The 24,315-nt window shown below is 31.6% G+C and overlaps 1 protein-coding gene across 7 annotated transcripts in view; it reads right to left on the reverse strand.

The window, feature by feature from the left end:
- Positions 1-24,315, reverse strand: part of LOC142332853 (uncharacterized) — a 75,738-nt gene that overhangs the window by 16,745 nt on the left and 34,678 nt on the right. For 3 of the 7 annotated variants that reach the window (XM_075379520.1, XM_075379514.1, XM_075379513.1), the window contains exons 9-14: positions 23,045-23,086; positions 19,305-19,340; positions 13,178-13,216; positions 10,167-10,205; positions 4,888-4,923; positions 3,136-3,171 (exon numbers count right to left, since the gene is read on the reverse strand). In XM_075379520.1, the coding sequence (XP_075235635.1) occupies positions 3,136-3,171; positions 4,888-4,923; positions 10,167-10,205; positions 13,178-13,216; positions 19,305-19,340; positions 23,045-23,086 (228 nt within the window). The remainder of the gene's footprint in view (positions 1-3,135; positions 3,172-4,887; positions 4,924-10,166; positions 10,206-13,177; positions 13,217-19,304; positions 19,341-23,044; positions 23,087-24,315) is intronic. The other 4 variants (XM_075379516.1, XM_075379515.1, XM_075379519.1 and 1 more) reach the window with 4 other exon arrangements.

Genomic DNA, 24,315 nt, shown 5'->3' on the forward strand with positions numbered 1-24,315 from the left:
GTTCTGGCTGATAGGTTATCCCACGGGAGAATAGCATCCCGGAGAACGTGGTCGAGAAACCTTTTATCCTAAGCAACTGAAAAGACCAAGTCATCCTAACTCGGCTGAGAATTGGACACGCTAAGCTTACCCATGCCCATTTATTTATTTGTTTTTTGTTTAACCTGAGACATCACCGTTAGATATTGCTTTTTAGGTTGAGATGAATGATTTGAAGCGTGTGTGAAAATGCCATGCCTGACCGGGATTCGAACCCGGGACCTCCGGATGAAAAAACGAAACGCTACCAATCGCGCCGTGGAGTCCGGCTACTCACTTTTATTTTGCTTTCTTCAGCAGAACTGTGAAGCGTGCAATGTAAAGCGGTCCGTACACCACTTGCTCATAGATTGCCCAATCTTCGGATCTTTCGGCAAAAATTAATCTAGATTCAGATGTGAAGTGTTTAATAAAACCGGAAGGAATGCATTAAAACACTGTTGCGATTTCTCTCTGATAGTGGGATGAAGAAAGTAATTTAACGGTTTTGCTTGTGTTCATTGTTTTTGGTGTTTATTATTTACGATCATGTAGTTACATTTAAGTCGCTAATGACTATAATTGTTGATGCGACTATAAAAAAAAATGTAGCCTTATCTTTGACAGAAGAAAAAGTAATTCTTTTCTAATTCAATTTGACGAGGTGTTGCCACAAAATATAAATATATATATCATTCCTTTAACTTGCTGTAAATGATTATTATACACGTAATTCTTAATGGAAAATTCGTATCCTTGTTTATTTTCAACAATAAACACAAATTCCCAGAAGAGAGGAAACAAATTAGATCGAAAGTTTCCAACAACAAGGAGAATCTCAAAAATCCTTCAACCGTGAAGTTCTAAAAGTACTTGTTTTTATTACTTAGACTCCCTTTAACGACGTGAAAATTCTTAAAACTATATGAATTTGATGTACTTGGAATTTTAAATAAAATATTTTCTAGGATACCTGTTTACATAAGGGAATAAAAAAAACATTGTGATATTAAAATATATTTTATGTTTATTTTTATTTAAATTAATGAACCGTTCTGATCAAAGAATGTTGTTTTTTATTCTATAAAATCATCAGTCTACATAAAAACTACCTTAGAACAACAATTAAATTTATATGAAGTGAATTTTCAACAACTTGATGTGACTTAAAACAATCTTAAATGAACTCTACATTGGTGTTAAATGTGCTGAAACAATTTTTAAAACAAGGTCTATTAACTCTTTATTTTGGTATTACTATTATGCTATCACTGTTAATGCGTTCAACAAACGTAGTGGTGTTTTTCAATAAATAAAAAAGTTTTACTTTATTAAAATATCATTAAAATTTAAGTTATGTTATCCGTCGCAGTAGAGTACTTAATCTTTATGGATAATAGACGTTCCAAAATAATTTACTTCTGTAGTCGTTACGAATTGAATAAAACTTTAGAAATTTACGTTAAATTTGACTTAAGTATTTAAAAAGAAGGGTTCCGCAGTAGTCGTTTCTCAATTATTATTTATCAGACTTTTTTTAATCAGCTACAAGACTAATCGAAGATTGATTAGTTAACAGATGATTGTTAGAAATATTTGTTTGCTTTTATAATTATTTATTATATTTATTTCTTATTGTCATCGATATAAATAAATAAATAAAAAATCAACCATACTTATTAACATGTAATTTTTTAATCGGTTTTTTTTTTGCTGTTTTTAACAATGTTTGTTTTCGACAAATCACAAATGTGTTTTTATTATCATTTATTGAGTTCCATAAAAAAAAGAAATTGTTCAATATTAATAGCAGTAAAACTGGGATCATGGCCAAGACGTACAATGGGTACACTCTGATCTACACAGACGGGTCTGTCTTGACCGATGGATGTGGCTGTTCTGTTGTTCTTCCTGACATCGAGATATTATATAAAATTAATGCCTATTCTTCTGTGTTCTTTTGCGAGGCCTTTACTATTTACACCGCCTTGAAAGTTATCGAAACCAATAGCGATGATAGCTTCCTAGTATTACAGACTCTAGAATTGTTCTTGACAGCTTGGGCTACAAACGTTCTGAATTCAAGATTATTTATGATATTCTTTCAAGGATAAATAAGACTGTGATACTGGTACGGGTCCCTGGCCATTCTGGCACCCTCGGGAACGAACGGGCCGATGAGGCTGCCAAGAGAGCTGCAATAAATGGCATCCGAGTACAATCGATATGTGAGAGAGACTTCATGAGATCAGTCCGTGTAAAATTGCGAGCTCAGTGGAATAGATTCTAGCTGTTGGGCCTCCTACGGCATTACACAACATCCGGTAGAATGTGCTCGAGAAACTTCTTTCCCCGAGCCACAGAAGAGACCAAGTCATCTTAACTCGGCTAAGGATTGGACACACCAGGCTTACCCACGGTCACCTACTTGGCTCTCCTCAGAAGATCTGTGAGCCTTGCAAGGTCAAATGGTCCGTGTACCACCTGCTCGTTGATTGCCCAATCTTTGGAACCATCCGACAACAAAATTTAGACCTGGGCTCGGATATGAAATTTTTATTAATCCAGAACGAAGGAATAACACGTCTGCTGCGGTTCCTCTCTTACAGTGGAATGAAGAATACGATTTAGTGAATTTTGTCTGATTTATGTATTTTATTTTGTATTTATTGTTGTCACTTGTCTATGTTTGTTATTTATTGTTTTGTATAATTCTGCATGATAGTGTTACCGTAGTCGCTAGTTACTATAATTGTTGATGCGACTATAAATCAAAGCAAAAAAAAAAAAAAACTGTTTAAATCTGTTCAATCAAATTAGATTTTAAAATGTTATACTTCGACAAATGCATAATGTTCCCAGAAATAGACCGTTGCCTCACCGTATACTTGAAGCATAAATTCAGCCAAAATATTTTCGTAATAACTAAAAAACAGAATCCATGTAGACACAAGTTTATATATAATGTATGTTTTACTTTGATTTGTATAATGAACATCGTTTAAGAATACTTATGAAGTTAATTTGTTTTCAGCGGACTCCTGATAAACATTTTTTATAAAGTACAAAAGTAATAGTATAAATACCTACTTATAATTTTGTTAATATAATACTCACCTTAGGGAAAAATTCATTACGTGTGTCCAACCATCACTGAAAAATTATTAAATGATAACAGATTATGAAGGTGAAATACTTATTTCATCAATAACATATGATTTATTTAATTATTAAAAATAATATTCTTTTTACGTTACTCTAAAAAATAGAAAGTGTTTCACATTTCAAAATAAAAATCAATTGCTTTTTTTATCTATAGAAATATACTGCTAGGGGTGGAAAACATATGTAATATTTATAAACATATTACTAATTGCAGGTTTACATTGGAATAAAAAATGGTTTGACTAGATAGTGTTAGCAAATATATATTATTACATACGATTTTCTTGTTAAAATTTTTAATTAATTATATTATTAAGCTGATAATTGATGAATGTCTTAAAAATAAATTACATATTAATATCGAATCTACTTCAGTCCGATTCGTGTTGCATAATCATTAAAACTTTTGCATTAAAAACATACGTAAATCAAATAGTATCGTAGATTAACCGGCAGTGAACACGCATAGGTCACCATAAGTCAAAGAAGATCCTAAATTTTAAGGGCCCCCATATAATTTCGAAATATAGTTTTATATTTTATAAATGAAAAAAATCTGTAAAAAAACTTTCGCATGTTCAGGGATCGATAATGATATTGAGATAGCACACGTAAAGGTTTCTTGTAAATACAACTTATTAGTATTAAAAAAATTATGATATACAAAATTATAATTCAAATAAAATCAAAATTAATTTTATAAATATTAAGTACCGAAATACACTTCCGATTTCTAAAAAAACATTTTTTCCTCTCTCCGCGAATCCGGTTCCGGAGTGAGGCATAACATAATTCGGGGGAGTGTCCTTTTATAACTATTAATGCCTGCCTCTAACTCTCAGAATAGGGTTACAAGGCCCAACTATGTCGTTCCTGTTCCCCCACCCTAGGAGCTAGAATCTGGTCTTTATGTCCTGTTTGCTTCAAACGAGAACACCCAAAGGAGCATTCTCGCCGGGACTGTTCTATAAGAGGACGAGAGAGTCCCCGTGCCTCATTTTATTAACTAATATAAACTAAACTGAGTTAACAAATAATATCAATATAAAAATGTACAATTAATACTATTCGTTTTACGGAAATAGTACTTATTCACTTTTTTTGTCTTCTGTCATTTGACTGGTTTGATGACTTATCCAAGATTCACCGAACAGCTTCTTGTTTTAAACCACTGTTCAGAATGGATCTCTCATGACGCAATCTTTACTAGTTTTTTGCCAGACATTTACTGTGATTACTTTTAGCGCTCACTACACCGAACTCGAAGTTGACAAGTTATTCTGAAGATAAAGTTTAGATAATATGTTACAGTTTTTCAATTTTTAGTTCTTACAGCAGAGAAGTAATGTCGGTTCACACACCAATAATTGCACAGTAATGGGGAAAGAATATTTCCAACGACTATTAATTTTACATAATACGTACTTTCATTTTTATAAGCACTATTTTGTTTCAATTTGGTCTGTTCATGAATAACTAGATATTACAACCATAAAAAGTGCAAAATCATTTTTTACATTATTAATTTTTTTTTTAAATCTGACGTTAAAGTATGGATATGAATGGTACAAGTTTAAATTTTACTAATAAGATTTTCCTAATTCTTTAAGAAAGAAAAATGAATAACAATGGTGTTATAAAATATCTTTTTTCAGAAATTTTCTTGTGTTTGAAAACGATAAATAAACTTATTTATCATCTTACCATTTATAATAAGCTTCAAGAAGATTGCCTTTCATTCTGGAACAAAGAAAAATTAAATACTGTTTTATTTCAAAGAAAACTATCTTGTTGATGAATTACAGAAAAAATTACTATTTGAGAAAGAAAAACACAGCTTCTTTCAGAACTAGTAACAAAACTTCACGTATAACAACATAATATCATCCTGCAAACAAGAGGATTGTATTTCCAGTCTTATTTAACAGAAAATTACCAATACGTTCTAAATTTCTTTTGAGTAATTTATTCAAAATTATACTAATCGTGATCCTGTTACACTGTAAATATTACTTTAAAATGTATTTAAATAAAAAAGCCTGATAGGACCAGTTTTGGTCAGTGTAGGAGGTAACCAGATACAACAAGTTGCAGAAGTTAAATATCTAGGAATATGGATAAACAGGCGTAGGACTTTCTCTTCACACGTTCAAGAAACGTGCATCAAAGCGGGCAGGATGGTTAAGAGCCTGAGTGCGGTATTAGCGAATGTGGCTGGACCGCGCTCATCAAGATGAAAACTGTTCGCACATGAGATCAACTCGGAGCTTCTCTATGGTGAATCAGTGTTGCCCAAGGCGTTAGATGTTGACCGGTACAGGCGAAGCACGGAAGGAGTCCAAAGGCGGGTGGCCCTTCGGCTGGCGTCCGCATATACTTCAGTATCAACAGAAGCTTCGATGGTGATAGCAGGAATTCCCCCGCTGCAGCAGTTAGCCAGGATGCGAAAAGGGTGGCGGAGGGAGAACGAAGGAGTACGGCTTGGAATGACATGTTCGGGGAGTGGCAAACAAGGTGGGATGCCACAACCAAAGGACGATGGACGTACCGTCTGGTGACCCAGGTCCGGGAGGGAATTTGGAAAAATTAATTACTGGCTTACCCAGTTCCTAACCGGCCACGGGGGATTCAGAGCTTACCTGTACGCGAGGCGAAGAGCTGAAAACGAAGACTGCCCTTACTACGGGGAGATCGACACTCATGATCATGTAGTTTTTCAGTGCTACAGAGGGGGGATACAAAGACGAGACATAGAAGGCAAAGTGGGCCCAATTGACGCGAACAGTGTTGTGGACAGAGTGTTGTCCGGCGAGAAGGAATATCGGGAAATACCTAATTACATCTCAGCTGTGCTACGGAGAAAGGAGAAGGTTGCGAGGAGGTGAGGGACAACCCCTCATGGAGTCGCCCTCTGTCTGGGCTTGCTTGAATTGAAGTCGATGAGGAAGTGGGGGGGGGGGGACTCTGGATCCTCTCATCCGCCAAAGATTATTGTAAAATTAAAAAGACTGGGGTAAAACTGAAAAGACCCGTACCGGCAGGGGGCCAGAAATAGTAAACGCTGTAGCGCAAAGAAAAGACCCAAATCAGCCGGGGAGGCCAGTAATGACATCTCCTCTTTGAGTTGGCATTAAAACAAAAAGATCCAACCGGTGGCCGGACCAAGGGTCGTTTGAGTTCAAATGACACTCCCCTGTATTGAGCCATGCTTAATTGTTGATCCATTGCAGGGGTGAAATTATGTTTTCAAATAAAAATTTTAATAAACTTTAAAAATGATGTCTATCATAAAGTAATGTATTGAGAGTAAATAATTTGACAAAATTTTAATAAAAAAATCTTACTACATTTTGGGTAAAAGAAATGATTTGCTGTGCGTTTTTAAGAAACATATGTTTTACCCAAGTTATATCAGTTACTGAACTAATAAGTGAAATGAACTTACCAACAAAATGACATACATGTTCTGCAGCATTTACGAGTATTTTATTTCTTGGTTTACCACAAAATATTTCAGAAATAAATAACTGATATTTTCTCCATAAATAAAAGTAAAATTCGGGACAGAGTGATCAAAGTTAACAGAAAGTAGTAACTATTAAAAGAAGTTTTGCCTAAGTTGGTATTATATTTCCATTTGTCAAACTGATTCATTTATTAAAAAAAAAGAATGAAAAAAACTGTTATTGAATAACATATTGAAAATTGGTGAATTCACTTAATAAAGAATTGAACACCAGCGATAAAGAGTAGATGAAGAACAGCTCCATTAGAAATAGGTACAATAGGTATTTATTCTGTTGCTTTTCAACTTGTACATAGAAAAAAGAATACAGGAATTGAAGGAAAAATGTGATAACGAAGTAACTGTTTAGGAGAAAAGCTAAATTTGTTGAGATTCGCTAACGACTTTATTCTTTAAACAGAACCCAAAACCATTGGTTAAAGGAAATAACGAACAGTACATATTCACTGCTAGGAGAAAGATTTTAAATGTACTCAGGGAATGTAAAGCATGTACTCATGGGATCTCGGCTCATAACGACTCGAGGGAGGACCTTGAAGGATACTATTGACAACCTGCAGATGAATGTAGTTTTTGGACTACAACCTACGTACTATACTACGTCCTACAGATGTAATGAAGGTACCAGACTTATTAATGTTTTTGATGTCATCTTGGGAGTTTCTCTCTTTTACACCAATGTTGAGAATAATTATGATTGCTCATCCGATCATTCACCAGTTTTGCTGATCGTTAGCATGATGGTTATAAAGAAGAAGGAACGCCCATTACTGCATAATAATGACACTGATAGGGAATCGTATCGAAACTGGGTGGAGGACAGGCTGCTTGCAGCAGTTATTTTGAAATGTCCAAATGATATCAATGGTGCAACCCAGAGACTGACCTTGATTATGCATGAACCAGCTTGGTGTTCGAATCCCGAGAGGGAGCATGAGGGTTGGGAAGGCACAGACTAGTGTCCAAGGTAGGTAATGAATTTTACTGCCTCTAAAAGAAGATTTCAGAGAAGGTGGTAATTATACAGTCAGCCTGAGAACAGAACAGCTGTGAATAATGAATAAGTATGCTCGTAAGATAAAAAAGCTGTTAAAGACTATCAAGAGCAAGACCTTCATATACTACATGGAAAGTTTTCCCCTTTGAATAGGGATGACTGTTGTGGAAGGTTACGAGGAAACTTCTTCAACTTCTGCTCTCATTTCCACCTTTAAGGACACAGACTGTGGATGTGCTAGTAGTGATGATCAGAAGGCTAAACTGTTTGCTGAAGACCTAACTAAGATCTTTTCAGCCAAATGAGATGAAGCGAACAGATGATGAAGAGATTTATGAATACTTTAGCTTGATTCCTCTATGTCTACATACACGGCCATTCACATTTGGAGAAGTGTCACAATCTAACGGGAAAGTAGGCGGCTTAAACAAGGCTCCTGGGTTTGACAATTCATAGGATCCTGTTTATGTTACAATTTCGGGCTATTTAATACATATCACCCCTCTTCAATAGAATCCTTCATTTGACACATTTCCAATCAAACTGGAAGTTGTCACAAACAATGATGGTCCCAAAACCGGCCAAACCTGTACAAGATTTATCTTCTTATAGATCTAATCAGCCTTTTACCTAATCTCTCTAAGATCTTTGATATGCTGTTCCTCAGATGGATTAGACTTACTTTAGTAAAAGGAGTTGTTATTCCCGACCACCAATTGGTTTCTGGAGTAAGCACTCTAGCAATGAACAAATTGATAGAATTGTTGATGTCATCACCAGTTGTTTGCAAAGTAAGGAATACTACTTGGCGATATTTTTGAATATCCAACAGGCTTTAGATAAGATATGGTTGCCTGGTCTGCTTTAAAATCTTAAAATGAGCCAGCAACAACCATATTATTTGATATTACTCAATTACATTTATGGACGGTTCTCACAGGTCAAATATGGCCAAGAGTTATCTTGCTTTTTTTATATGAAATTGCGGGTTTCGCAAGGCTTAGTCATAGACCCAGTTTTGTATTGAATCTACTATGCTTATCCTTCTACCACGGAAAATATCACTTGCGTTCTTTTCCGATGAAATGGCGATTATGGCAGTTGAAGTTAACCCAACATTAGTGTCGAAGAAACTGTGATTGGAGTTAGACTTTCTCAATGAATGGCTAGTCAAATGGAAGATATATACTGCAAAGTTGATAAATACTGCAAAGTTGAGTCATATATTTGTGATGAGCAGGGGAATTTGTCTACAAGTCAGCCTAGATGGTGATCACATCCTTCATTAGAGCAAAGATACCTTCATAAGGTGTCTTCATTTTGATACCATTATAATTTTATTATGAAACAGTAACTTCATTACGATACCTAGGACTTCATTTAGACCACCACCGAAGATGGAAAAATCATATGAGGGAAAAGAGGAAACAATAAAATATCAAGATTATACGGTTGAACTGCTTATAAGGAAGAAGTTCCATGCTATCGTTAAATATCAAACTGTTGTTGTGCAAGTTGTTTTTAAAGCCAATATAGGCCTATGATAAAACATTAGGGAACACCACATCACCAAAGGTTCCAGAACAAAATGCTGAGGGACATTTCAGAGGCGCCATGATTTATGAAGAACAAGGAGATCCACGATTAACTCTATTCATGAAGGAATCTACTGGCTAAGTTCAAAGTATGTACTTAAGCTTAATATGCATGAAACTAATTGGCAGTTAACCATTTGGATGATAGTGAATATGTAATATGACTAAAGAAACTGCATGTACTGGATCTAGAGGCTGTAGTGTGTTGAATATCATCATTTTGTTTCTGAAATTTTTCTGGTACTATTTATGAATTATTTGAATTTAGTAATATGAATTCTTTTGGTTTGATGTTTATGAACAGTTTAAGTATCGTGGTTTTTAACTTTGTTTCTTATATGTGAGAAGTGTTAATTTGTTATATGTCTTCTTTTTTTCTCGTTGATTGACTTGTGACAATCTTTTTTTATACTCAATTGCTTGTTCTCATGTTTTAACCATTTAATTTTACTTTTTTCAGTACCTATGTTAAGTTATGTTACAATTTAACATTTTTTTGTTCTTAACAGTTAATTGTAAAATAGTTAGTTCTTTGTTTGATTTAGTTATATTTTTATTCGTTATAATTTTTTTGTATTATACTGTTCTTAAACCTTTTATATTATTTTGAAAGGTATCACTGGATGCCTCCCTTTCATGTCATTATTACATTATAATTAACTTACAGTTTAATTGTTCAGGAAACTGATTGTAAATAAAGCAATACAAATAAAAAAATAATTTGCAGTGTGTAGTGAAACACAGATGATAAGTAAAAATTAAAACAATAGTAGAAATTTTTGAAATGTGGTGTTAAAGAAAAATGATTACAATTAGGTTACATAAGAAATGACGACATGGTTATAGCATATAAATAAATACTTACATCACATATTTAACATCACTATAATATGGGAACAGTAACCTAAAACAGAAATATTCCAAAATAAAAATTATAATAATATTTGTTTATATCTCTTTACTTCCTGATGGTTCCACAGCATCTGTAACATCTTCTGGAATAAAATCTTTGAAATTGAAGGGTGTGAAATAAAGAAATCTATTAACATTATATAATATCCAACATGAATAATTAATTAACTTACACATTTGATCTGTCTACTGTTTAAAAAACCTGCAATGAATTTCCAGGCTATGCCAGTCAAGTTATGTAATTCATTTTTGAATTATAGCATTTGTAAAACAATGACCAAAATTTTTAATATTAGTATATTAGCATCACAATTTGGAAAAAAATATTTTTGACCTTTTGAAATTTGAGGGGTCATGGATCAGAGGGTTTTTATTAATGATTTAAATACTCCCTAAAATATAAGTTATTAAAAATGTGGTTGTTCCCCATCAGGGGAGGGGGCTATTAAGTTATTTTAATGACTATTATTTGACAAAATAAATTACAAAGATTTTTTTTTTTCATTTTGAAGGCTCCTATACTCAAGGGGAAACATTTGAGTAAAATTAATTTTTAAGAAAATAAATCTCTAAGTGGCGATAAAAATGTTAAAAACTTTAAAATTGTTTAAAAAGTACAAAGATACAACCATAATTCTAAATAAACAGCTGTAATTTTCTAAAAAAATGTGGTTAAAATTTTTAACTAATTTTTTTTTTTAAGAAAATGTGAAGAGTAAGGGTTATCAAAAAATCAAGATTTTTACATTTTGATTGTAATTGGTAACTTTAAAGATGGATTTTAATTAAAAATAAATTTTAAACTAATTTTTTTTAATTAAACAAAATATTTTTTTGTTATCACAGACCAATAGAACGGGATGGGAAAAATCTATTATAATAGTTTGAGGACCTATTGATGTAGTAAATCTTTATCCAATAAAGATTGTTTTCATTTCTAAGCAAATATAGCTAATGAAGGAAAATGAAGTCATCTTTTGGGTGTGAATATTAAATAAACTTGTTTTTATTATTTGTGATGTTGATAAAAAAAAAAAAAAAACTGAACTTTTGTAAGAAAATTTTTTTCAGCCAAAACAACCCCAAACTCTTTTTTCAATTAGAAAAAAATTAATAATTATTTCCCCTTCCTGAAGGTTGTAGTTGTTTAAGTTTGAAGAAAATCTGTCATTAGGGTCAAAAGACCAAATTCAGGCTGGTATACATAATTACAAACTTATATTTGTAAATATGCACAAAGTGTCGGTCCGACAAAAAAAAATGTTTTGGACTTGAAAGCATTAGAATAAAGATATTTTTTGGAAATTATTTACAATTTATTTGAATCTATATTTTTTTTTTTGTAAAATCTTTTTTATGTAAGATGGTGTCTCTTAAGGCACAAGAAGATAAATTTAAAAATATTTTTTTTGACTGATCTATATAATTTCCCATTACAGCAAAAGTTGTTACAGCAGTATATACCGCTATAATCGGGTAAGTACGAAAAATATTGATGCACATATTGTTTTGGGAAAATTATTCACCATAAACATAGAAATATCAAAATCTGAACACTGAAGCAGGTTTAAAAAACCACATTCAAACTTAAATTAACATTAAAAAACAAATTTTAAATGTAAATAGTGAAGTCACATTAAAAAAATTTAATTAGAAGTATTTTTGTAAACTATAACTCCAGCTAACCTAATATAACAAAGATCACGAATTAGGAAGTGGTGTTAAATATACAGAATTAATGGCTGATAGTAATATTAAAAATACGCAGCATTTGCAAAAGATTAAAATTAACTAAGAATTATTGTCTTGATTAAAACAATGATCCTGTTATGAAGAAAGATCCTGTTCCCAAATGACCTTTTGACGTTTTACTTTTTGTGTCCATGATGAAGCTACAGCCAAATGGATTTCACAGTTTTAATAACATTTTTCAGTAATGACCTTTGTAGTTGAAAAATGTACCTCATGATTCTTCATGAAATTTTCCATTTCAAAATGGTATCTGCTTTTTTTCTAAGATAGGGTGCAATGAAATGGTTCAGAAGAGAGGAAGTGGAATTTTTTTTCACCAAACGATAATAAAAAATGCGTAATACTAGTGGCTTTAGTCATAATTTTAGTTATATTTACAGTATATCAATACTTGCTATCAATATAAATATGTACACAAAATTAGTCACAAACTTAGAATTATAATGACAATTTTCTTAAGAATTATTCTTATGCTTATCATAAAATTCATTATAACTGAAGCGCTATATTGAAAAAAAAATTATTTTCTAATTTGATTGAGAAGGCTTGGGAGCTAGCAAGAGAGTTAGTTGTAACTCCCAGATAGCTTTTCTTTTTTATTTCTTTTATGGTAGATTGTAATTTGAAAAAGATCGATTCAAATATCAATATTTCTTTTTTAAGTCATTTATGGACCAAAAAAAGAGGCCTTTTAGGGATCAAGGAAAACTATAACTTTTGATCACCATCATGTTTTTTTAATTCTTTCTGAAGTAGAATACACTTTAAATAATAACAGTCTACAAATCAGCCTTTGATACATTATTACTACTTTATTTTTCATCATTTACAAAAACATTCAGAAGATAGTCTTATAAATTGAATTATTAGTACTTCAATTGACCATTGAATAAGATATTAGAAGTCAAACAACAAAAGGAAATCTTCTATACTTTGTTATATAATTTAATTAGGTGATCTGACTTAAGCTTTAGAGATATAAACAACATAGATTGCAAAGATGTATTCAGGCTCAGTTTCAATAAGTATAAGTACGCAAATCAGGCAAATGCTCAGACATTCATACAAAACTTGCATGAAGAAAAATAGAATACGTTAGGCCAAGTAGTTTTACAGAGAAAGTAAAATTAATGTATAAAAATTAACACCATAGAGATTGGAAATAAAACATTACTTAAAATAGATTATTAAGGCTGTATTATAGCTACATACCTCGAATTACATGCTATTTTTGATGAAAGGGGAATATTTCTGAAAAAAATACATGAAAAAATATTAAAATGAAACATAATAAATAAAATGTAACAATTTATTTTCTTTTTTATTGACAAAATTAATTTATAACTATATTGGAAGATGAAGTTAGAGAGTATGAAGCAAAATTTAGTTGTAAAAGAAACATATGAATAGTGAACAAACCAGTCACTTGTTTGTGACCGTAATAAAAAAATATATGCAGTGATAAAATAGAGGAATTATTCAAATCATTGCTAATAAACTAAATTCTAGTTACCTTTTGTGATATAGACACTATTATTCTAGGAAAAAAAACATATTCTGTTAGAAATTGAATTTAATAACTATTGAATATCAATCTGCAATAGTTAAAATAAATAAGTAAATGATAAGTTATTTATTATATCATAAATAATTCTGTCAGTTTTAATCTATTACCTTTTTAAATTTTTAAAAAAACACCCTTTAAAATCTTTAAAGTTTCTTACACAAAACCTGTTTCATATTTTGTCTACTTTAATTTTTGTTTCAATAAAATCTTTTATATTAAATGACCCATTAGTAAATAAATTAATTAAAAAAAAACTGCTTAAGCTAGATGATTAAGGAAAAAGCCTGTACTAAAATTCTAAAAAAAATTGATTTTATTAACATAGTTTAGAATTCTGTAATTACTTAATTTTCATTACATCAACCATGCAGCTTAAAAACAACTTCAACTAAGTCCTATGTTATAAAACTGTTTAGTCAAAAAGAGGACAGCTCTGTATCCACTTAAAAAAAAAACAAAAAAAAAAAAACAATAAATAAAAACAAAAAACAAAAATTGCAAGAAATTTTATTTCAAACTTTTACCTTAAGGTTAATCTGCAGTTGCTAAATAAACAATTTTTACTAAAAGGGAGTGGATTGAATTTTTACTCTTAATCTCTCTTTATTTTTAGTGCATCATGAGCGAGTGGGTGTTAAAATCTATATATTTATGAATAGAAGGCAGTTTTCTACATATTTTGACTGAAGTTGTAAGTAACAAGCTATGAAAAACTAAATTGTATGAATTGTTGTGTGTGGTTAAAAATAAGTCCAATTTACAAATATCTTTAAAAAAAATTTTACAATTAATTTATCCCACACAAAGAGAAAAAAGACACAGATCAATATAATGTACTGAAATTCAAAAAAATATTGAGAAACTAACAAAAACAAATATTTATATAATTCTAATTTATTAGTTTAATAACATAAAAAATAAAACATTGATAATAACAATCAATAAAATGCTGTAAATTATTTTTAGATTTGAAAATGATTGATAAATAAATGGAATAGAATTAGTGGAGCCACATTATTTTTGTCTACACCAACTAGAAAATTTTGCCCCCATTATTTCCCATGAATTATGAAATGGTATTAATCCTCATCCTCAGATATACTATAATGAAATCAACTGCATTGTAAATAAATTTTAAATGAAGGTAAATTACTTAAACAATGGAAAATATGCATTGGAGCTTTGGAGACCATTCCTTTTATAACAGTTAACTCCAAGCCATAGTTATCATAAACTAATATTTCACAATACACATAACAGATAAAACCGTTCTAATGGTTTTAAATTAACTCTTAAATTACTCTGTCAGTGAGGTTTAAAGTAACATTTCTTAAAATTAAAAACACTTGTATTCGGTGCTGCCTTATTTAATATGAGAAATAATAAATTTAAGAATTATTTTCATTAACATTTTCTATAATTTTAATCATCTTGTTTAGAATCTTAATCTTAATATTATTTAGAAATTAAATTGCTGTTTACTATTTCTAAGTACTACTATGTACTTTAATGAACAAGATTTTTTATTTTATAATTAATTGTATATTTTGTGATGCTCCTCTGATCAATGTTTAACTGTGATTCCCTTCATCAATCCAGGAAAATAATTGAGAAATATTTTGTTTATCCACAGAATAGTGTACCTTCTTATTTCTGATATGATCTACATTATGTATTATTATACTGATCAGAATAAAAAAATTATTTATTCATTAGTAACATTATGACTACCAGCATCATGTATATGCATGTCTGTTGTGGCAAAAGAAAACCATTTCTTTATTCAAAAATAAGTATTTATTAATGGTCAAAAATGAACCATTATCAAATATTAAAAATCACCTGATTTTTTTTGTGTACATGTATTTTATTTTTATATCTTTAATTCTATTGTCATTCAAACAAATTAAAATTAAGATTTTTTTTTTTTTTTTTTGTCTTCAGTCATTTGACTGGTTTGATGCAGCTCTCCAAGATTCCCTATCTAGTGCTAGTCGTTTCATTTCAGTATACCCTCTACATCCTACATCCCCAACAATTTGTTTTACATACTCCAAACGTGGCCTGCCTACACAATTTTTCCCTTCTACCTGTCCTTCCAATATTAAAGCGACTATTCCAGGATGCCTTAGTATGTGGCCTATAAGTCTGTCTCTTCTTTTAACTATATTCTTCCAAATGCTTCTTTCTTCATCTATTTGCCGCAATACCTCTTCATTTGTCACTTTATCCACCCATCTGATTTTTAACATTCTCCTATAGCACCACATTTCAAAAGCTTCTAATCTTTTCTTCTCAGATACTCCGATTGTCCAAGTTTCACTTCCATATAAAGCGACACTCCAAACATACACTTTCAAAAATCTTTTCCTGACATTTAAATTCATTTTTGATGTAAACAAATTATATTTCTTACTGAAGGCTCGTTTAGCTTGTGCTATTCGGCATTTTATATCGCTCCTGCTTCGTCCATCTTTAGTAATTTTACTTCCCAAATAACAAAATTCTTCTACCTCCATAATCTTTTCTCCTCCTATTTTCACATTCAGGGGTCCATCTTCGTTATTTCTACTACATTTCATTACTTTTGTTTTGTTCTTGTTTATTTTCATGCGATAGTTCTTGCGTAGGACTTCATCTATGCCATTCATTGTTTCTTCTAAATCCTTTTTACTCTCGGCTAGAATTACTATATCATCAGCAAATCGTAGCATCTTTATCTTTTCACCTTGTACTGTTACTCCGAATCTAAATTGTTCTTTAATATCATTAACTGCTAGTTCCATGTAAAGATTAAAAAGTAACGGAGATAGGGAACATCCTTGTCGGACTCCCTTTCTTATTAGGGCTTCTTTCTTATGTTCTTCAATTGTTATTGTTGCTGTTTGGTTCCTGTACATGTTAGCAATTGTTCTTCTATCTCTGTATTTGAACCCTAATTTTTTTAAAATGCTGAACATTTTATTCCAATCTACGTTATCGAAAGCCTTTTCTAGGTCTATAAACGCCAAGTATGTTGGTTTGTTTTTCTTTAATCTTCCTTCTACTATTAATCTGAGGCCTAAAATTGCTTCCCTTGTCCCTATACTTTTCCTGAAACCAAATTGGTCTTCTCCTAACACTTCTTCCACTCTCCTCTCAATTCTTCTGTATAAAATTCTAGTTAAGATTTTTGATGCATGACTAGTTAAACTAATTGTTCTCTATTCTTCACATTTATCTGCCCCTGCTTTCTTTGGTATCGTAACTATAACACTTTTTTTGAAGTCTGACGGAAATTCCCCTTTTTCATAAATATTACACACCAGTTTGTATAATCTATCAATCGCTTCCTCACCTGCACTGCGCAGTAATTCTACAGGTATTCCGTCTATTCCAGGAGCCTTTCTGCCATTTAAATCTTTTAATGCTCTCTTAAATTCAGATCTCAGTATTGTTTCTCCCATTTCATCCTCCTCAACTTCCTCTTCTTCCTCTATAACACCATTTTCTAATTCATTTCCTCCGTATAACTCTTCAATATATTCCACCCATCTATCGACTTTACCTTTCGTATTATATATTGGTGTACCATCTTTGTTTAACACATTATTAGATTTTAATTTATGTACCCCAAAATTTTCCTTAACTTTCCTGTATGCTCCGTCAATTTTACCAATGTTCATTTCTCTTTCCACTTCTGAACACTTTTCTTTAATCCACTCTTCTTTCGCCAGTTTGCATTTCCTATTTATAGCATTTCTTAATTGCCGATAGTTCCTTTTACTTTCTTCATCATTAGCATTCTTATATTTTCTACGTTCATCCATCAGCTGCAATATATCGTCTGAAACCCAAGGTTTTCTACCAGTTCTCTTTATTCCGCCTAAGTTTGCTTCAGCTGATTTAAGAATTTCCTTTTTAACATTCTCCCATTCTTCTTCTACATTTTCTACCATATCTTTTTTACTCAGACCTCTTGCGATGTCCTCCTCAAAAATCTTCTTTACCTCCTCTTCCTCAAGCTTCTCTAAATTCCACCGATTCATCTGACAACTTTTCTTCAGGTTTTTAAACCCCAATCTACATTTCATTATCACCAAATTATGGTCGCTATCAATGTCTGCTCCAGGGTAAGTTTTGCAGTCAACGAGTTGATTTCTAAATCTTTGCTTAACCATGATATAATCTATCTGATACCTTCCAGTATCGCCTGGCTTTTTCCAAGTGTATATTCTTCTATTATGATTTTTAAATTGGGTGTTGGCAATTACTAAATTATACTTCGTGCAAAACTCTATAAGTCGGTCCCCTCTTTCATTCCTTTTGCCCAGCCCGTATTCACCCACTATATTTTCTTCCTTGCCTTTTCCAATGCTTGCATTCCAATCTCCAACTATTATTAAATTTTCATCTCCCTTTACGTGTTTAATTGCTTCATCAATCTCTTCGTATACACACTCTACCTCATCATCATCATGGGCGCTTGTAGGCATATAAACGTTAACAATCGTTGTCGGTTTAGGTTTTGATTTTATCCTTATTACAATGATTCTATCGCTATGCGTTTTGAAATACTCCACTCTCCTCCCTATCTTCTTGTTCATCACGAAACCTACTCCTGCCTGCCCATTATTTGACGCTGAGTTAATTACTCTAAAATCACCTGACCAAAAGTCGCCTTCCTCTTCCCACCGAACCTCACTAATTCCTACTATATCCACATTCACCCTATCCATTTCCCTTTTTAAATTTTCTAGCCTACCAACCTTTTTTAAGCTTCTAACATTCCACGCTCCGACTCGTAGAATGTTATTTTTTAATTTTCTGGTGACCCCTTCCTTAGTAGTCCCCACCCGGAGATCCGAACGGGGGACTATTTTACCTCCGGAATATTTTACCAAGGAAGGCGCCTCCATTGTTGCTATGTGAAAATGCAGAGAGCCACATTTTCTTGGAAAAAAAGCAGCTGTAGTTTTCCATTGCTTTCAGCTGCGCAGTACTCAGAGGACTGAGTGATGTTGATACGGCCGTTTAAGTCATTGTGACTCACGCCCCTAACAACTACTGAAAGAGCTGCTGCCCTCTTTCAGGAATCATTCCTTAGTCTGGCTCTCAACAGATACCTCTCCGATATGGTTGCACCTTCGGTCCAGCTACTCTGTATCCCTGAGCACTCAAGCCCCCTCACCAACGGCAAGGTCTCATGATTCATAGAGGAGGTCTCATAAATTAAGATTAGGTGGAATTATAACCTAATCTTAACGAAAATGACTATTCTCACTAATACACAAAAGAAGGCTAATTTAATACACATTATTTATGCAAAAGCGGTTTATAAAATTAATTCAGTGGCACTTTCTGTAGATCTGATATGAGTACAATGCTGCATACATTGAACATGTTCTTAATTATTTACTCTACTGTATGATGTTAAATTAGTAAACATTTCATAACATCACTCTGTTTGCATCAAGATAAAACTAAGAATAAATAAGGTTTAGAGCACATTAATGTAACACTTCTAATTAAATCTACTACTTTCTTGTGAAGTTTAAAATAATAATAATGATAAAAAATAACAATAAATAAATGCTTGAGTCACTTGCAACTAATATATTAAAGTACTCATCTCACCAGTCTATTATGAATGAGTACATAATCTGGCATCCATTAAACATTAGAATGGATATCATAGATCTGTATAAATGTGTGCATATGTATTGATGAAATACACACACACACAAAATTATTCTATGTGAGACATTTTAATAAATATTTAATTATACTTACACAGTTTTGAACGTACTCAAGAATTCATTAGAAATCCTGAAATTAAAATAGGTTTCACATTCATTCAATGTATTTAGTTAATAGAAATGAATTATTTATCATTTTTTGGTACATTTTTAATAATAAATATATCAATAATTATTAAAACAACAATTTTAATATATACGTAGAAATTTTTTTGTACATAAAAAAAATAAAATCCATTAAATTTGAAAAGAATTCTTACAATCTTTTTAATAATGGCTAGGTCTAATTAAAAATGCAGTATCGAATACATTAATTTTAGTTTTTCTAAATAACGCATACAAATCAATCGTCTTTTACTCATTGGAGAAGTTATTGAAATACCTCTTTTTTAAAATGCAACATTACTATCATTAAAAGAAATAAATCATCACCATATTACTATCATATGCAATTCAACATTTAAAGTATGAACTTTTCAAGTGTTAATCGAACCAAATTTTTGGAATTCCACTAATTCCTGTGAACATAGTCACAGGAAAGACTGAGAATATTTGTAAATAAATTATAAAATATGTATTTATAAAATCTGGTTCAGTTTGTCATTTCAAAAGTTTGTGGATTGAAATAATTTTCATTGTCAACCTTAAAACTCTAATATATGTTGTTCACAATATCATGAGCTAGAGCACTCATATTCACTTTGAAGATTTTTAAAAATCGTGATTGATCAGTTACTCTGTCATGTTTATTATACTAATCTTTACATTAAATGGTGTCTATTGAATTACTGGCAAGGCTTTAGCGCTTTTTCATGTAATTTTTTTTATATATAGCGATCGGCAATAGCTATGACCAGTCTATGTCACAGCAGTAAAAATAAAAGAATAATTATGTGACATAGAAGGCAAGATGTAATCTCAATAAACAAAGAATTTATTAGTTTTTTATCTACACAGGTTAGAACTCTAAAACCAACTCTTATATTCCAGACCAATTAAAACAAATCCTGGTGACTGTAATCAGTCTGGTTTACAATTACATCTCTTTTTGTATTAAAATCCTATTAAATGATGTCTTCCAGTAATCAAAAGAGCAAATATCCTGGGCAATCATAAGGAAGTTTTAAACCAGGTGTTGCTATTTCTACAATGTATTTATATTCTACATAGAATTTAATGTTTTTGTTATATGAAAAAAAGCATCATTTTTGATTTTACTTTTGTTTTACTCATGTTACATTTTGTTACTCATGTTACCTTTACATTTTGTTAGATCTCGTTATATTTTATGTATGTTTACATAAATTTTATGATTTTTATATTTGTATTGTCTAGTATTAGTTTTCTTTTTTGTTATATGTTTAGTCTGGGAGGTGATATGTGAATGTGTTTTTCACCCAAAAAATAAAACAAAAAAAATTGCAAATTGGTGAATTAATACTTGAAAAGCAAACAGCTACTACCTGCTTTTATTTTTTAATGAACAACCTCTTAAAGTTTTTCTTATCTACTTTTTTAGCTTAACCTTACGAAAGCAATGATCACATAACAATTAAATTTAGTGGTTACATCAGGAAAAGTCTTTATTGCTGAGAGAGTATTCCATAAAATTTCTCTCCAATATTTTATCTGTTTCAATGACCTGAGGTGTTACAAGGACATTCCAGGCGTAAAGCCTCGACCCACCGGCTTAGTCTAATGGTGAACGCGACTTCCCAAATCAGCTGATTTGGAAGTCCAGAGTTCCAGCGTTCAAGTCCTAGTAAAGCCAGTTATTTTTACACGGATTTGAATACTAGATCGTGGATACCGGTGTTCTTTGGCGGTTGGGTTTCAATTAACCACACATCTCAGGAATGGTCGAACTGAGAATGTACAAGACTACACTTCATTTACACTCATATAATATCATCCTCTGAAGTATTATCTGAACAGTAGTTACCGGAGGCTAAACAGGTAAAGAAAAGAAAAGGCTTAAAGCCTCTATGGCAAAAATATATAAAATGTATTAATTATAATTTTTTTAAATTTCTAATACAATTAATGAACAAAAATTTTTTTTTAAAAAGACGGATTATTTAAACATGCCCTAAATATAAACATAAAGAAATAATAGTTTTATTAATTAAAATATCCTCCCTGATAACACGATTTCTGTTATTATATTTTTATCCATCGAGCAGACTATAGTTTCTTAAGTATACTGTTGAAAAGCAAACTGTCATGACTGTAATTTAATTTTAATTTTTGACTTTAATATAATATTTGAATCTCCTAATGGTGGTTTGAAAAAACCAAAAGATCTAGAAAGCAGCATATATTTAATTTGCTGGTAAGATAAGGATTTTAACTTTGAAATGATTGTATAAATTATAGCCAACATTTCTATACTTGTAAGCCTCATTCACATATGAAAGATTTTAGTAGATTATGCCTCCCATAGATATTTCTCAAACCGAGCAAAATGGCCTATATCACCATATTTATCCTCTCCAATCTTCAGTCTAAGTATTAAATTCACCTACATCTTTTTGAAATACTTTCAATGCAAGAAGAAGATTGCCGAAAAATCTGTCCAATAAGTAATCAAATATCTCTTATTCTTCTACATATTCATTACTACACATGCTAAATATATTATATTTACTACTTGGTTTCACCTTAGGTGGAGGGCGATCACTAGCCACCACAAATTCATAAAAGCAGAAAATATTCTTTATATAACAAAATATAAAGTGAAATAAATATAAAATAAAATTTTTATCTACTTTTCATACAGATAGGATTTTATTCGACCAAAATTAAAAAACCATTTTCATACCCTTACGTGGTTGATTTCATTTACATGTAACTTTTCAAAATCAATGGTGCAATGACATAGCATTAAAATAAATGCTTTTATAAATGTTGGGATACTAGAGTACCATCTCAGACTTCAAAAAATCTTTCTACTGATGGTAGTGAAATTTTTTTCTTTATTTAAATTAATCTCAAATAAATAAATTAAAAAAAAAAAAATTATTAAATGAAGGATGCCATCCTCATAAATCGTTTTTGTTGTACGAATTAATTTGTTTTATCATCCAGTGTATACAGTAATATGAATAGGATAGCTTAGAATTCATATTAAACTGCAATGAAATATTGATTTACTATTTTGCCCTAGTATCAAAACATGAATATTCAGTCGCAATCTTTGAGTACATTTACATTATACAAAACAAAACTAAATTTTTTCTGTGGAAATAATGGGAATATTATTAGGGATTTTAACAAGGGATACTCTACCACATCTTTTTTACAGAACAAAGAACAATCATCGCTAAGTATTATGCTCTTGCGTTATAAGATAAAATGAAGCCTGGAAGATTTTGCTTCAAGAGAACTATATTCATTCTTACATTTATGCTTTAACTTGGAAATACTGAAAGAGTTTAAGTAGGGTGTGCTACTAGTCATCGACATCGATGGAGATAGTACCATTAAGGTGTCAATTGTTTGGCTGACTTAAAGAATTGTCAGAAGTGAAAAAATTTGATTCGAATAAGAAGTTATCGAAATGTATGAATGTAGGGCAATATGCGATCGAAAGATTACACTTTTGGCATAAAAAGAGCTTCCTGAGCAGTGTAAAGTGTGCATGATAATAGCAGAAGATTACACACAGAAATGAGTAAGCAAGTTACTTGATGGAATTCGATAAATTAAATTCTTGTTCATATTTCAATCTCTTCGTACATATTGATGTAAAAGAATATAATAAAACTTACTCACGTTGTAGTAATATCGATTCCTGATAATATCGATTTTTTTTTGCTGAAAAAAGTGTAAATTTATTAAAATATAATTTAAAATTCATGTATAAATAATTTTAAATACATAACACATACATGGGTAGGTATTGTATGAAGTAGTAAATTATAATTCCCTTAAATGGTGGAGGGTGTGATGAAAATTTTGTATTCCTTGTTCTTTTGCACAATAAAAAATATAAATTTTAAAATAACAAGAACAATTATAGTAATTTTTTCTAGTTTTAATTTTATATATATTAGTACATATTACTTAAATTTACTGATATTTGTTACAGGGTTCTCATAAGATTCAGCAGTAACTATTACAGCACCAACAAACGAAAGCAGTTGTGCATAGTCAGACTGGACAAGTTAGTGGCAATCTACCTTTGCCTGTTACATCATTAGAATGTCAACAGTCTGTTAAACTTAGTAGACGTTGGCTTATGACAGAATTAGACAGAATAAAATAAAAAATGAGATTCTCAAGACAGGTATAATAAATTCACCTTTTTTGTCAATTTATACGTTTTTTTTTTACTCCAGAAAGGGACACGAGGGCTATCTTAAACGTAGCAATTATTCAGTAATTTCTATTGCAGTGTTTGTCAAAATAAACAAAAGATATAAAAAATTAAAAACATAAAAAATTATTAATTTTCAATAATACATTAACATTGTATTCAAGGTCACAAGTACAGTAACATTTTTCCATTTCAAAATAAATTAACGAAAGTATAATATCGGAACAAAAATCATTATAGTTCTTTAGTTCTTTCAGTAGTATATTCAGTATATTGTTACCACATATATGCCTAATATAATAACGGCGGGCGATAACGGTAGCAACGATCTGAACGAGACGCACAGTACACGGAGGCGCTGATACAAGCATCACTCCCACCGCGCAGTTCTCCCACCATTGCTGCGCTGCAGCCCCACCACTCTCAGGAACCAATAAAAGAGCGTGCACCCTAAGAGTGAATCCAATTCTTCGTCGACAACCACCTGAAGTAGATGAAGAAGACAGAAGAAGTTCCCTGGCCGGCTCAACGTGGGACCTCCAGGCGGTTGTCAACATCCCCGCCGGAGCAACAGCCCTGGCCGGCCCGCCAAAGGAGTAGCTGGACGCAGACTCTACCTTCCCGCTCCAGCTTCAGCTCGCCATGGCCGGTGTACTCAGTAGGAGCCGGCTCAGCGTGGGATCGCTCGGGGAGAACCGCCTCGGCCGCGCCGGCGAAGGACGACCGA

The sequence above is a fragment of the Lycorma delicatula genome, chromosome 12, assembly GCF_047948215.1.
Source record: "Lycorma delicatula isolate Av1 chromosome 12, ASM4794821v1, whole genome shotgun sequence".
Taxonomy (NCBI): Eukaryota; Metazoa; Arthropoda; class Insecta; order Hemiptera; family Fulgoridae; genus Lycorma; species Lycorma delicatula.